The 16359-nt window shown below is 46.2% G+C and overlaps 1 protein-coding gene across 1 annotated transcript in view; it reads right to left on the bottom strand.

Annotated features, from left to right (window-relative positions):
• The window catches only part of T265_02753 (hypothetical protein), a gene marked incomplete at both ends in the record, with an annotated part of 101409 nt that overhangs the window by 6444 nt on the left and 78606 nt on the right, over positions 1-16359 (bottom strand). Inside the window, 5 exons of the mRNA XM_009167068.1 lie at positions 4288-4308; positions 4504-4596; positions 8165-8401; positions 8508-8830; positions 11953-16005. Coding sequence (XP_009165332.1) covers positions 4288-4308; positions 4504-4596; positions 8165-8401; positions 8508-8830; positions 11953-16005 — 4727 coding nt within the window. The remainder of the gene's footprint in view (positions 1-4287; positions 4309-4503; positions 4597-8164; positions 8402-8507; positions 8831-11952; positions 16006-16359) is intronic.

The following is a 16359-nucleotide window of genomic DNA, read 5'->3' as shown; positions in this document are numbered from 1 at the left end:
AAACGTGTACTGTTGCAATCGGAACCTGTAAAGAATCTCCCTAGGTGAGACTAGTCTGGTAATGACAAAAAAACACGTGCCAGCCACGAGTTTGCCATCAATGACGGATAGGTCTGGGTAGTAACTAGAGCAAGGAACATCAGAATCTGTACAAACTGGTGGGGATGAATGCCAAATGATTCATTAACATCAGGTTACCAAGACCAACAATCAATATTTCATTAACTAATGTCCGAAAATCACCCGCCCGTTCCCCACTCGTGCCCCTGAAATGCCATCCTGTTCTGACTAAAAATTAATTTACTAGAAAGGTGATCATGAATGAAACTCCAAGAAGGGATAATCACGAAAATGAAGTTGGCGACAGCACGATCTGAAATACACAACCGTTACCATCGACAGTAGATTGACTGTTTACATGCATAAATGACTTTGGTTTGGTATAATCGATAATCGATAAAAACATCCTGGAACGAGAGAATCCGAACAATGCAAATTATCGGCGCTAATGCAAAGCCAGGGAGAGAAGCTGAACGAAACTCTAAAAAGATGACTGACAAGCTATTAGCGGAAACATTGGATACATCATCGACAAGCGAGTTGATGCAAAGAGACGGCGGTAATATGCGAAAGCGTGCAAAGCCAATCAATGACGATTTGTTCCAATTGATCTACTGAATAAAGAGCAGCGCTGTATATCCCGCATGTAACCCACAATAGCCTACCGATCAAATTGCCGTACTGAAAGAATTGAGGATTCAATGAGTTTTTTTCAAAGTCCCGTTGAACTGCCAACATTGAAGCATATGCGCGATGGACTTCGCCCGGGCTGAATGACCTTCAAAATTTCCGAATGAAAATCAATACTACCAGTCGGTTCGAATGATACGCGTTTCCTTCCACCTGTGCACTTTGAAGTTGGTTTGCTTGAATAAATTGTTGCGTCCAAAAATTAGGACAGTAGGTAAGCATTAGACCGGAGAACGATGTTCCAACCATCTGACGAAAGCATTTGGCGAGTTGGGATTTCCAACCCACCGCAAACGCCGTCGTATAAATAACGATAAGGGGGCTTGACAAAAATTTGGGACGCTGAGCATGTGGCTTTGTTAACCGCAAGTCGCTTGCCTACTCAGCACGCAAACGGCCATTATGCGTGAGGAAATCGTGTTTTCTCACGAGCACTACCCAGTTGATGCATACAATGGAGAGAGTTGAGCAGAGATTTATGGGAGAGAAGCGGGATAAATTTAGAAAAAGGAGAAGCAAGTAATCCAGGTTAGAACGGAAATCACTACGTATTGAAACGAAGTAAGATAGATGCCAACAGAAGATAATGCGCAACACGCGATGTAGCTGCAGAAATGGGTTCTATTGTACTTTTAATCAGCTGGTTGCGCAAATAGACATCTCCCCAACAAGATACTTGACTTTGCAACCGGGTCAACTAACTGTTCCCTGATACGAGAGCTAATCACACTACTGATCAGCCGCTTATGATCAAACGTTTAAATGTTCAACCACTTGTAGGAAGGTCGCAAGTTCGAAACTCTTTGAGTTTCGTGAGATGAACACAGCTTATAATTCCCGTTTTACAGTGCTTCTAAGCGTTTCAGCATAGCTTGCTTTCACTGACATGACGGGATCTCTATTGAATATCCCTTCACATCACCATCCCAAATTAATCTGTTTTTGTTGGCTAATTTGATCTAATTCTCCCCGATTGCTTCCAGTCTCTTCTGTGTCACCATTGATCAATCAGCCTAGGCAGGTCGAAAAACGATATTGAAACGAATGCGAGAAACCTGGGTGTCGACCTATGTTCCGCAGAAGATCCTATTCATGTTAATCAGCTGATTTCTGCCTATGCTTCAGTCCGATGTTTCCCACCATACTCCCTTACTCGATTTATGCGGGTGGCAATTAGGGTAGTACCAAGACTGCAGATCTACAGGGATCCGAGGATCACGTTTGTGAACTCCAAGAACGATTATGGCAACGGGAGATACGAGCGAACCCTCTTGCCACTACACATTCTGAACGCTGAACCTCACGGGGGTCCACAAACCTAAATGAGTAGAGCCCCAACAGGATAACCTTTCAGTGTGATATGGCAAACATTTTACATCTCACTGCGGCAGTGAAGCATCAGTGCCAACATTGATGTTGCCGTCTTTGATGATGATGATGTACCCTGATTTATAGAGGCCAACAAATGCCCACAAGAGCCATTACAGGGTTGTAAGCGATGACAAAAACCATAGGGTGTTCGCGAAAACTCAGTCAGTAATCAAGGATATTCAAGGATTTGCGAGTACCACTGTCGACATATTTGCCACCTCGTTTTGTAGCCCACCTAAAATTCAAACCAGATAGCTTATTTGAAATTCAAAGGGAGACAAACATTAACAGGAACGCTAGATAACTTTCTAACTAGCTCCAGGCAGTAAAGTAGTGTACAGGTGTTTATACTCTCCCACCGTCACCAGTTTTAGGTGCGGTGAGGTTCGAATGAGGAATCAATCGCCCCGTGTACTTACAAATGTTCGCCTCAGTACATATCCCAACTCGGCAGGGAGAATTAAGCACGTTCGCGACCTGTTGCTGCACTGATTGCAAATGACCTGGGGGAGCGGAACAGCTACCGATTTGCAAAGGACTGAAGGTATGCAAGCCACCGACAAACTATTTGAAAATAGAAAAGTCATCATGAGTTAAGTCAGAATAGAGAGACCACGAACAGAAGCTCAGAACAGGAGTGATGTTCACTGAAGCAAATAAACACAGGACTAAGCAGATTCATGCAGCGTTGTCGTTTAGTTTCCTTTCCAATACTCTTTGTCAAAACCAACTGCCAAGGTGTCCGGAGGCCAACCACTCTTAATAACCGAACATCATGTCGGTTGGACGGATGCGTCACATGCGGGCTACAAACCGAACGAAGGCATCGTTTGATTGGTCAGAATGTCAGCCAATCCGGATCCAGCATCTATAGTTCGATGCTTAGGTTCTAGCGCGACCCTGTCGAGTGTTCTTTGATAACCATATAAATACGGTAACAAACTTCCTTTGTCTCCGAGACGGGCTGTCTCCAGCTACGGTGCCTTTTGATGTGCCAAAGTGGGCGGAGCAGGGAACCAAGGATCGATACAGGAGTTACACCACCTTCAGCAAGCCATCCAACTTAGTTCAAGCCGTTAAATTTTTATGGCTTCGTTATCATTACATGAGTAAAGGACCGGGCTTAGACGGTGTGCACAATGAGGGAAGCTTGCGAATGTCCTCAGTTGTCTCAGTGTCACCAACAAGGCAGTAGATCTGGGAAGATAGATATCCTGCCATCACCATCCGTTCTATTGTTGACTACTGGAAACTACATTCCTCAGATCACCCACAGCTTCCTAGACCTCTCTGCTCACCAAAACTGGACGATATGGAAGATGACAGCCGAAATTGATAAACCAGGGGAACTTAATTGGTACAGAACGATAACGGAACATTGGGACTGATGAGACCTGCTTCCCAAATCAAAGCAACTGCAGTTGATGGTCAATCGAACGCATTCCCGGACAGCTAACTGACATATCCCACACATCTCATTGACACAGTTAGCCAAATTGGATACACAGTGATGAGAAGGGAGGAAAAGTTGTAATCGTTGTCATGGTAGTGTTATGCCAACCAGTGCTACAAACATTTCAGATGGCCATGGAGAAACAACACATTATTGACAGATGCGTGTGAGAAAACGAAGGTTGCACACTTTTGTATTTGGGTCGAAGAGATTTTATACGAGCCTCATTGTTGGTTTCAAATGTATTGATAGCTAAAATTCACGAAGGTTTGAAACAACTGTCGATGTGAAAAGTTAGTATGTACAGATATGCAACACGACCACACTTCTATCGAAGGAGAGCGTCGTTTCAGAAGAACACGGATAAAGCCATCTGATGCCAAGGTTCAGATGGGGTACAAGTCACACAGAACTCTAGAGATTAGAAGCAGTTGGTGCCAAGCACAGCAAACGTGAAGTTACTGATTAGTTCATAAACGATTCCCGAGTACCCCTTGATAAAACATTCGCGGAGAGAAAAACAACCCAAGTCAAATCGATAGAAAATAAAGGCTTGTGCCCAGATTGCAAAAAGTACAGAAAGACGATGAATATATTCATAATGCCAGGTATAATGCTGGTTTATATACGAACACATGGAGGAGCGGGGTTTTGGGCGGCACCAGGCGAAAGGTTATAACAAGGGACACCACTGTGATGAAGGAAACGCTTACTCTGCTTTGTTCGCGGAGTGGCTGTTGAAAAATTACACAAGATCAAGCAAATCCATTGGGATATTTGCATACACGTGTATTTGTAGCGGAACTGATAGCCATGGAAACCGGTAACAGTCTAGCCGGAAAAAGTGTTGACGTGTGCAAATAGTATCGACCCGGTGCTTGACAAAGTTTTGCAAAACAATGGCAGTTAGAAACGAAGGCGGAACTCACATTTCGCCGAGGCTGGTGTCTGACTCTTCGAAGCTATTCCGAGCCGACCGGACGGAGTGGATCGAGCGGGGGCAGCTGTCTTCGTCATCGCGCCTAAATAAATTAAAGGCAGAAGGGAACACGACGAAAGCTGGTGAACTGTCTGGGCTTGATGCCTTCTCCAGCTACGTAAATTCGGTCAACAGCAAAAGGTCACAGATCATTACTTCAAATTTGAATAATCATAAATCGTTCAGCTGTAACACCCTTTCGGTGCCTAGTTGCCATGCCACACGAGGGCTGGGATACTGTCAGGTCGCCCAAGCCTAGACAGGGGAAGTCGAGAGGCAGAGGTCGGGTTCGAACCACGGACCTTCTGGGCAGTAAATTCGCGCTCTAACCACTTGAACCAGCTCGCCCCGAATCATCATAAAGTCGCCTTCGGAGAATCCAAAAGGTCCTCCTCAACCCAAAACCTCGCGGGTTATTGTTTAGAACTCCACCATAATCGTACGGGTTGGCAGGTCAGTAACCTTAGAAAGCATAAACTACTTTTAGCGGCACAGGCCGCACCACGTGACTCAACGACCTCTCGTTAGACGTTTTCTAAGCTCCATTTAACGTAGTGGGATGTTTTTTCCAAGCACATCATTCAAGTACCCATTCAACATCGCGTCGCATGTTACGAATTACGCTGTGAAGGCTGATCATAGTAAAGGACAAATGAACCAAATTACTAGTCGACTGTAACTATGATGTTCGCACTCGTGTCGAACTAATGCGGGCATCATTCGCCAGAGACGCACTACGGACTGTGCTCACCTGATAAGAAGAAAATTCATGTTTCTCGTGTGACAAACTGCAACTTTTTTAGTTGTCGTTACGGCATGCGACGCACTAGAAAATGGTGTAATTTGGTAAACGTGTAAAGTAGTGTTGGGCAAAACTGAGTACGTATTCTCAAAATAAACGCAGAGAAAAGAGAGGAAGAAGCGCTTCTTTCGGTTAAGCCTTCCTGGACAAGAATTGTCCACATTGAAAAAGGGATTTTGACCACTCGTGAGTAGCTGATCTCGCTTGACGAAACAAGCCTGAGCTGACGTAGAACACTGTTTTGGACGTCTTAGGGTGGTGATATCTCCCTCTTGGAGAGAAAGCGTAAACGCCAGAGTGAAACTTTGGCAAGACTGAAGGACATCAAGTGTTTAATAATTGTTCGGTGCAAGTAGAAAAGATCCCGTCACTCTATTTCAGCTTTGATTTCACATACTTATTATCAATAATCGAGTGCAGATATATTAAACCGTTTAAGCGGTACACGCGGTTTCCCGTCAATGTGATCAAACACACTGCACATATGGTACCCTGCCGAAGGGTTCAGCCATACAGGGCGTTCCGCGCTTAACGGGGCTCATCAGACGAGCGCGAATAGGGGTGGTCACACTATCAATTGGCTTGTAGTTATGAGCTCACAACCGATGACCAGTAAGGTTAAACAAAGCAGATACGATTGAAACGTTTAAGCGGCACACGCGGTTTCCCGATAATGTGATCAAGCACCCTACAGACGTGGTACACTGCCATACAGGGCGTCCCGCCCTTATCGAGGCTCATCAGACGAGCGCGAATAGGTCACACTATCCATTGGCTTGTAGTTATGAGCTCAGCACTAATGACCAGTAAGGTTAAACAAAGCAGATACTGACAAGTGGCAAGGCTACTCGGAGGCTTACTTTGCAAACCAGATTTACTTCTGGCCGTCTCGCTGGAGCATACACAATCTCCACAATCTGGCCACAAGCCCCAGTTTTGTCACGGTCAATAAAATCCCACTCTGATATGGCCGTGAGATGCAATGAATACCAGTATTTTCTTGCACAAATGGGACCGATAATGCTGCACGCGCCATTAGAAAACCTTTCCTGAAGAGAAAGGGATGCATCATCTGTGTTTAGCTGACATCTTAGTGATCCACCCCATGCGGATTCGTGACAGCAGTTTTTGATCCAGGGTAGCATGACAGATGTGAACCATCTTTGTTTGTGACAACGGTCTGGCTAACGATAATCGCCACTCGGTCATGACCAGAGTGAGGGCCCGTCCCAATATCCCGCACAATGATGGAGTGACCTCGGTACTAGTGTGACGGAGGGTACTACTGATGAGGTATGCGAGTAGCCTGCGGTTTTCTCGAAACTCTGCTCCGCGTCCAATGGAAGGTGAGGTTTATTACGGAACTGCTTCTCCGTGTTTGTTTACAATTGCGTGATAGTCAATGACTATCCATGAAAGTTCAAGAAGACGCATGAGGATGTTCCGTTTTTGGGCGGGTACTACTGATGAAGTATGCGAGTAGTCTGTGGTTCCTCAAAGCTTTGCCCTTCGCAGCAAAGGGTTTTTCTCCTTATACTAATATTGTGGTGGTCATCAAACAACCACAAATAGGACTGCTAGAAAAGCTTTCCTTTACCCGATCGGTCAGTTTCTTCCCAGAGCAGCCTCAGATCTGACAACGACACAGTGAACACTCAACCTAGGAAAGTTTAGAAATTTAAAGCTGTCGGGTGAGAAAAACATTCATTCAACAATAAAAAAAAGTCCAAACGTAAACAAGTGGTAGAATAGCATATGACCTCGAAGTACGAAAGTGACAATAAACCGCGTAGATGGTTCAAACAACTTAAAGTAGGGAAGTAATGCCAAAGGCCACACACACGAGACGACAAATTGTTGATCAGCTCGGGCGTTCCTGAACTCCGGAGGTTAGTTGCCTCAGTGAGTAGGGAACGGGCAACTGGACGCCATCCTCCCAAAAACACAGTTAGCTAGCTAGCTCGTAATGTGAAAAGAATAACCCTCTGGGCGTTGGTATCCGAACAAACGCTACTCTGGGTGAATTGGACTGGTGTCTTGTGGCGCCATTATTGATAGGGTGACTGCCATCGACTGAGTACCTTTAGCGTGACAAAAGCCGTTGGATCTGAGGGGGTGAGGTTAGCGCTGGTTAAACCTCAGTGATTTGACCTTGAAATGGAGGTTCAAATAGGTCAAAAGGCCGAAATTACGATCTTCGAGTTCAGCGTTTTGGAAATTGTCCAAAATACTGAGCACATATCAAGTTTGGGCGGAATTCGTAGTGCTCAACTCTAAACCAGTGCCTTTTGTCACATGACACAATAGAAAACGCTTTCTTCCTCTGTTTAACAGAGTGACGTAAAACGCTGTTTGCATCGAAAACAAGTCCGGTTGGTACCGGTGAGTAATTTTTCTACTTACATTGCAAAGATGCCGAATGGAGTGTCGGTCAAAAGTACGGCTGTCTCCCACCGCCAGCAAGTGGTTGAATCGAGTCTTCGAGCGACAACAGTCAGGAGAGCGGTAACTCCCACCCACAACCCCTGCGAATGAGTTAGCTGGTCCCAAGTATATAACTCTGGGAAAACCTTAAATTGGTGGATAACTCCAAACTTCCCCGAGTTGCTCAACGGTGATTAGTACTCATTGATTCCAATGAGAAAAATAGCTTGCACAGATAAATTTTACAACCAAACTGATATCGTGGGGAATTAGGGAATCAAGCTAGAAGACAGAATGTAAAACTCAGAAGAGGCTATGTGTATCTGGAATAAAAGCGTGACGGAAATTGGACAAGCAACAGAAGGTCAACTTAATTAACGCTCACCTCTAGTTGTCGAAGCGGGAACCACAGGTGCGGGTAATCCTTGTGGCTTTCCCCAGGCAAGCAAAGGATCAAACTGCTCTGGGAGTTCACTCACGGGCGATTCGCCTGGTAGAGTTGCACTATTACCGGATTCCGACACCGGGCTTGTCAAGTGAAGAGTATGTTGAGGATCCTCAGCCGGGTGCGATTCGTTAAATTCCATCGATTTCCGAAGTGCCTGAGCGTCGGCAAGACCGGCTACATTGACAGAGGCAGTCGAAAGACAGTAGAATAAGCAAAGAATGATAACGTACGACAGAAAACAAGCAAGCGAAAGAAACGCATCGAAAGTTGTGTCACTTACAAATCACTTTGAAATTCGATGAGGGAGAAAGATCACCATATTCAACCCAGTCATCATCAAAGTGAGAAGCATTTCCATTCGTATGCACACCGTTTGTCGCCGACATCTGGGGTTGTGTAAAAGACGTTACTTCCGGGTCATCGCTGGTTCCATTTTCGTGTGTATCAAGGTGATGGTGATCTGGTGCGAACTGAGCGGTCGATAAACGTGCATCGGAGTGCTCCGGAACGGAGTCGGACGTCTCTTCCGGCTGAGTTGAGCTCACAGCGGCAGCACCTCGAACTACTGAGTCGACAGAAGCTTCCGATAACGGACTCGCGAGGCTTTGATTGGAAAATAAAGCGAGTAGCTGATTGTTATAGGGTGTGTTGGTTAGGCACGCTATTAAGCATTGGGAATGAATTACAAAAACCGAGAGCCGGAGTCGATCCCCGGGTCCACACAGAGTAAAATCGGTGACTTGCTAGGATAGGAAAACTTACTACCGATGAGTAGTCATTAGGTTGCATCAACCACACAACGGTGTATGCATTTATTCTCATGTCTACGAAGGTATTGAATAACAACATCAAAAGTTTTCCGTACTTTTGATATACGTTAATATCACGTGATTCTGCTTCTACGGTAAACCAGTAAACTCCGTCTAGTGAACATCTCACCGTAAAAGGAAAATTCTACCAAGCAACTCAACTCAACGCGATCCATCCCTTACTTTTATCTTTTTAGGGGATGGGAAGGGGGAAACCGCAGAAGATTGGTTGTCTCAACAGCCGGAATAATCAAAAAGACTCGAACGTCCTTTGGTTAGTGTATGTAGTTTTTTTTTAATTGAAGGCGTCTCTTCTAATTATATGGCCTGTAACGTTACGGAAAGTGATGGAAACGGCTGAAAACGTAGTGTGGATTGTATTGTCAAGAGGATGCATTTTCCGGGTACACTCGGTCGAACATTTCTGGCTCGAGTGCATTGTAACAAAATCGATCGTTGCTGGTCGGAAGAACCTTTTCTCGTTTGCGTGTGTGCAGTAAGTGCTGCGCTTGTCTTTCATTCAGGTGTTTTAAGGAATCTTGCGTTGGTTATGTGGTATGCATGGAATGGTAAGTCTGGCTGTTGTACATCACCAAGAATGTGCACTATGGTCAAAGCATCGCGTAACAGACACTGTCTCTTTCGAGATTTCGCAAGGTCAGCGTTTGTTAGTCATTGATCAAACTTCCCGATTACGCCTTATTACTAAATGCTTTCTTCGTCAGATTTTGGTTCGTCCATCATAATGGAAATTTTTGTGGGAGAGCGTTTTCTTTGGGAAGGGTTTTCGATCCTAGGCGTCAAAAACTAAGGAACCAATGAATATGGCCGCATAATATTTTACTCGTTGGTTTTGACCTATCAGGAGTGATGTAGCGGGGCCAATCAACGTCGTAAATGGACAACCTAAATTGATCACGAGTTATGCTACCCTCCAAAAAGAACAGTGACTTGTGAGAGAGAAGTGATGACGCGTCAGTCGAACCGCTGAGGCTGAAAAGCGCAAGGGTGATGCGGAACGGTGACTCCAGACAGTAGAACTTGGCTACAGCAACTAACTCACATCGTACGTTGAATTAATAGGTGCCAAAACACTTTAGTGAATATAGGCCATGTTTCCTTCGATATTCTCAGTGTCTGCTCGATTCCACACTCGACTTCCCCTGTCTAACCTTGGGCGACCTGGCAGTATCCCAGCCCTCGTGCCTCTTTCGTGTGGCATGGGAGATAGGCCCCAAAAGGGTGCTACAGATCGACGACTTCCCCTGTCTAACCTTGGGCGACCTGGCAGTATCCCAGCCCTCGTGCCTCTTTCGTGTGGCATGGGAGATAGGCACCAAAAGGGGGCTACAGCTGGACGATTTTTTCCCCATCCATCTCACGACAATGATCTTTGTCAATTCTGATCTGCAGCATATTACCATATTGCATACGTCACTATGAATGTTTCACACTCTGCCCTTACCATCTGAATCGCTCATCGATGGCTTGCTGAAAACTTTCTGGCAGCAATATAATCGGTGGTAGGTTACGCATGGACTTTCGTCATATTGTGAGACCAAACCAGATGGCTCAGTGGTTAGAGCGCGAATTTACTGACCGAAAGCACGTCCGTGGTTCGAACCCGATCTCTGTCTATCGACTTCCGCTATCTAGGCTTGGGCAACCTGGCAGTATCCCTCGTGCTTTCGTCTGGTGGCATGGCAGCTGGGTACCGAGAGGGTGCTACAGCTGAACTATTGTCACACATCGAATATCGTAACGCTGAAATACGAGGCCATGTTCTGCACCACATTTAGTTAAATCAATAAATAAATAAATAAATAGTCAAATATGACCATAAAAAAAGATTCAGCTGGGTTCGACTGTAAAAACTAGATTACCATGCAAATGAGGGTATTTGGCGAATATATTAGGCTTGTTGTCAGTGAAGTCCAATCAGGCCAGTTGAATCCACCCGAAAGAATTGCATAGCAGGTGAGGCTAAACCCTGTTAGAAACTTGAAACAACTGTCCCGAATTCTGTTACCGACAGTTACCCAAAACATACATTTCGGTACCACAATCAATGCTCAATGAGCTTGAGTTAGTTCAGCGGTCAAAGCGCGAACTTACTAATAGAGAAGGTCATGGTTCGCACTCGACCCCCCGGCATCTCGACTGCTCCTGCTTTGTGCAACCTCATAGCATCTAAGCCATCGTGTTTCTATCCCGTGGCATGCACCAGAAGTGTCTCACAGCTGAGCGATTGTTAGTTACTTATTCAATTATTCAAGGCCCCGTAAATAAAAACAGGAGCAAGAGTTTCAACAGGGTCCCTGCACTTTAGACAAAACTGCAACCGCACTGTTATGGACCACTCCTTTGGAGGATCACCACTCCGCAGCTCGACAAAGCAACGCATGCCAAATGATCCGAAAAACCGATCTATCCGTCTTTCCCCACTCACAGGCAGGGAAAATAGTTAATATCCACTCATCACACGGAAAATAGACGCGCACGTCTTGTTTCAGGTGAGTCCCGTTCGATAAAATCGTGAAAGAAGAGTTAAATTACTAAATCAGAGGGGAAAAGTATCCGAATAACGGACCAGAATAAGTTCTCAACAACCGATGTCCTGGAAGAGTTTTTAACAAGAGGATACCATAAAGAATTTCTCATCATCTCAGTACATCGCCTATTCAGGAAAAATCAGTGACAAACTCACAAACCAAAACTGAATCTTGGTCCACGTTGTTCAGACCACCGTGAACCTCAACAGTTGCAAGCCGTCTCTTAGTCCTGGCATGGCATGGTACTAGTGTAGTTTAGTCTTCTGGCGGGCCGTTGTGCACAACCCAACCGAAAGCAGACCAAGAAAAGCAGCAGAAAAGTAACATCTTCAGAGTGGCGAAACAGGGATTCAGATGCACTTACTTATGCTGGTCATCCAGGTGATCTCCGGTTGCATCCAGCGTTAGTGGAGTGAAATCGCGCACAGATTCTGAATCCTTCAGGGCCGTGGCACAATCGATTGCCGCTCCGCCATCAATCGTGGTTGAGTCAGCCGGCTGTTGCAAGTGATGCTCAAACTCCACTTCATCTGTATGACCAAATGAAACCTGATCGTGAGAAGCTGTAAGTTCAACAGGAGATGTCGTAGAATGTACAACATCGGTATCCGATAGGAAAGACTGTGAGAAACTGGCCGGATGTTGGGATGCTAGGAGTTCATCATCCAGTGTATCGGCTGGAGCAATGTATGTCGGCTGATCAGAACCATACATTGAAGATTCAGGGTGCGATTCGGGCAGAATGTCACTCATCTGCTCAGGACGTCGTTCTCCAACCGTTTCAGAATGTAAATATTCCGCTGATTCTTCAGGTGCTGTGTCGGCTTCATCTGCAATCCATTTGGAATTACTTTCAGGTGCCTCCTGGTTAAATCTTTCATCCGAACTCTCCGGAACACCAGGTGATTGTTTACCTGAATAGTACTGGGGTTCAGACCTCGGAACCCCTTTACCAGAGGCCAAGAACTCTCGGTCGTTGTCATCCAGATCACTTATGTCTGAGCCTTGATCTCTAGATGTCAAGGGGGGAACGTCTTCCTCGTGTACAGACCAGCCGGGACTTCCAAAAACCTTAGTGGACTCCACGATTCTCTCCGGCGGTGCAAAAGTAGCCACATCATCAGATACGTTTTGTTCGAGATGTGTGCTAACGGGAGATGAAAACGCGTCATAGGGCATTTCTGTTGTAGGCCCTTGTGTCAACTGTGTGTCTGGCATGTAAGGTGTTGTACCTTCAAGAAGGCTGGAACTTCCATTTACCGGCGTTTCTGAATGCATGTAGTCAGCAACATCATCTTCGTTTGGTGAATGTTTGACCGGCTCTTCTACTTGTCTTTCGGGATGCATATCTGACTGCGTTTCGAAGGCCTCGAAGGATGATGGAATTCCTTTTTCTTCTTCGGTAGCTTCAACATCGTGGGATTCTAGCGGCTCCGAGGTGTCTTGTACGTGAATGTCTTGTGTAACTAAAGACGATGTATGCATAACGTCAAACTCAGCATCTTCCTTGGTTGGTACGTGGTCAGTTGCTTCTTCAACGTATTGCTCAGGAGATATGCTTGAATGGATTTCAAACGCACCAGAGGAGATTTGTTCGTTTTCAGTACCTTCGGGTTGGTCCCACTGCTGTGTTCCCAGTACGTCCGGTACAGCATCATGCAACGGAATACCATCCTCGGTTGACGCCAATTTGTCCATAAAGTTGGATTCATCGTACTCGACATGCTCCTGGGTTAGTGAGTACTCATTTTGTTCAGGAGACCTGCTCACAGGGAATTCCTGTTCAGTGGGGGTGGCCAATACCACATAACCAGCTTCAGCCAATTTGGAATCGTGTTCGGGCTGCGCTTCTGGCACTTCTGATGCATAATGTTCGTGAGGAATATCCTCCCCGGTGAATGGCGATTCAGCCATTGCGGTTAGACTTTCATATTCGTCACCCTCTCTAACTGAGGTATGATCACGGAATTCCTCGAGGGGTTGGTCTGAATATCTGTCTGCGGTAATTTCTAAATCTGCGGATGAAGCTAATATCGTATTCTCGTCTACAGCCAAGTTGAATTTGGGCGCTATTTGTGTCTCTGGTTCGTCTAAAATAGCATCTTCATGGTAAACATTGTCTCTCGAAGATGGTGACTTATCCGAATCGACCATTTCCGCGAGGGTCGAATACCCAGTCGACGCAGCGAAAGGGTGATCTGACTCCACGGTACCCGCGTAGTCCTCGGATGAGTCCACTGCATTGATCATATCCATTACGGCCTGGTGGTTTTGCGCAATATCTGGTTCCGACACATTTGCAAAATCAGTTGGTTGACCCCTGTGGTCGTATTCTAACTCAGCATCCACATCTGTTTCCTGTGTTAATAACCGATGGTCATGAACGGGTTCGACATCTGAAGTAGTTGTTGGCGATCCAACAACTTCAGGCAAATGTTGAGGAGCGTCTTCTTTGTCACTGGGTGCAATATCTTCCAAACTGTCTGTTCTCAACTCAAGCTGTTCCGAGGGATGGTCTACGGCGGCAAACGTGAACGGTTCTGATTTGTCTAGATGTGTGGACGTTGGAAAATCGTGATGAACTGCGTCACTCGTTAAGTCAGAAGGATACCATTCCGAATCATGAGGTGCGCCCAAAGGTACCGATGCGGCGTCACTTCCATCTAGACTATCTGGTCGTACCGGGCTGGGCTGAGAAATCTGCTGGTCGTAATACGAGAGACGGGATTCATCTGGAACTTCGGTTGGCTCATGAACCATTTCCGTCTCTGGTTGCTCTAGTACTGCATTCGCTGAGTCTTCCAGTGGTGATCCAAAACCAGGTTTCTCTTCTGGATGCTCCAAGTGTGATCCCAAATGAGGTGTGTTCTCTCCGATTGGTGATGGAGAGGCTGACACATGTTCGAAATGACCTACACTGGTTTTATTGGGTGATGAGTCATATGCTTCATCAGACATATCGTGTTGTTTGAGCTCATCCGGAACTCCGTATCCAGGAGCCAACATTTCCGCGAAACTGTCAGGCCTGACGTTCATGTCTGTCCCCGTAATTGGAGAAAGCCCGCGAGGCGGTTCAAGTCCCACTTGTCGACTGTCCTCTGCTCTTTCAAAGTACCCCGGCACAAAGCTTTCGACTTTGGATTCGTCTACTTTCTCCACGGACTCATCCACTTCGACTGGTGGCTCTTCATGAGCCACGTTGTGCATTTGTTCATCAGAAAACAATTCATTCGTGACTGAATGTGGAACTGATGAAGAGGATAAAAGAGTGTCGGCGCGTGCCGAGGTTTGTACTGGGAGGTTCTCCTCTCCTAAATCCGATGTATCTAGTTCATTCGGGTACGAACCCTGAACAGCTGGATCAATAAGTTTCAAAACGCTAGCAACCGAAGGATCAACAGTCTCAAAATGCTTGGATGTGTCTGCCTCTGAAACAGATCGATCATGCATTTCCGGTTCTGCGTATTGATCTTCATCCATGTGGGTGAAATGCGCTGCCTCATCTTCCGTCTTTTCGTGACCAACAGGTGCTAAAATCTCCTCATCTACTGGTCTGTCTTCGTAAGTATGTTGTCCACCTTCAAAGTCTAATCCACTGTATTGATTCCCCTCCGGTATTGAAGCTTCCTCCATCTCATCGGCTTCATCAAAGTGTTCAAACTTATGTACTTTGTACAATTCAGCCGGTTCTGGAGCTCCAACCTCAGCGCTGTAGCTGTCTTTTATTGGCTGCGGTTCTTGAGCAGATTCGGATGCGACAGCAACACGTGTCTCGGACTGTTCCATGGAGCGCCATCCTGACATGAGCGGATCAACAGCAGCCAATTCCAATGAGTCACGTAGCTGCTCGGCATTTGTGGGAGTTCCATGGGGTGACTTGTCGTCCAAAACAGTTGTCGTGGGGGCGACTTCTTGGGGAGGTTCTTCCGGCAGAGGTGAGTGAGCCTTCGGTTTGGAGGTCAACGATGGTGGTATCTTTGAGGTGGGCGTTGCAGCAGAAGTAACAATCGGTTTTGACTTGGGAGCCGCTGGCGTGGCTGAGGCAGTTTTTTTACTAGCCAACAGGTTTGCATGAGCGGCGAGCTTTTCAGCTGTTGTTTCGTTCTTTGTTTTCACGGAAGACGGTCTAGGTGGAGGCACAGAGGACGTCGTTTTAGCAGAAGCTGGCTTTGCTGAATTCAAACCTTTCGCTTGTGTATGGGCTGTGTGTGGTCTGGCTGGAGCTTTGGTTGCCGGAGGCGCCGCTTTGTTCGGCTGTGCTGTGTTGGCGCTAACAGGACGTTTCGACGGAGCTGCAACGGGCTTCCTAGGAGAAGCATCACGCAGTGGCTTGCTTGGCGTGTGGTTTCCCAGTGGTTTGTTTGTTGTGCTTTGCACTCTGGGTTGTTGCGGAGAGGTTTTCAATGCAGTCGTGCGGCTAAAACAGAGATGAAAAGTACAAAAAATGAAAACAAGCTTCGAGGCCAATCGTCCGGTCACGCACGACTATTAGCAGTTTAAAACTCTACTAACTGGGACGCAAATGGGAGGAAAACATCGGAGTCTGAAAGGCAGCCGTTCAAATATGTCGCCGTCTTCCGAGAGAGTTTAATTCGAACACAGTCTGCACGAGTACCAGAATTAGGCGCAGCTTAGGTAATAAATAGGGGCGAGATGGACCAAGTGGTTAGATCGCGAATTTACTGACCGGAAGGTCCGTGGTTCGAATCCGACCTCTGCCTCTCGACTTCCTCTGTCTAGGTTTGAGCGACCGGACAGTATCCTAGCCCTC

The sequence above is a fragment of the Opisthorchis viverrini genome, assembly GCF_000715545.1.
Source record: "Opisthorchis viverrini unplaced genomic scaffold opera_v5_35, whole genome shotgun sequence".
Taxonomy (NCBI): Eukaryota; Metazoa; Platyhelminthes; class Trematoda; order Opisthorchiida; family Opisthorchiidae; genus Opisthorchis; species Opisthorchis viverrini.
Note: the sequence above shows the minus strand (reverse complement) of the source record. Positions and strands in the feature narration are given on the sequence as shown.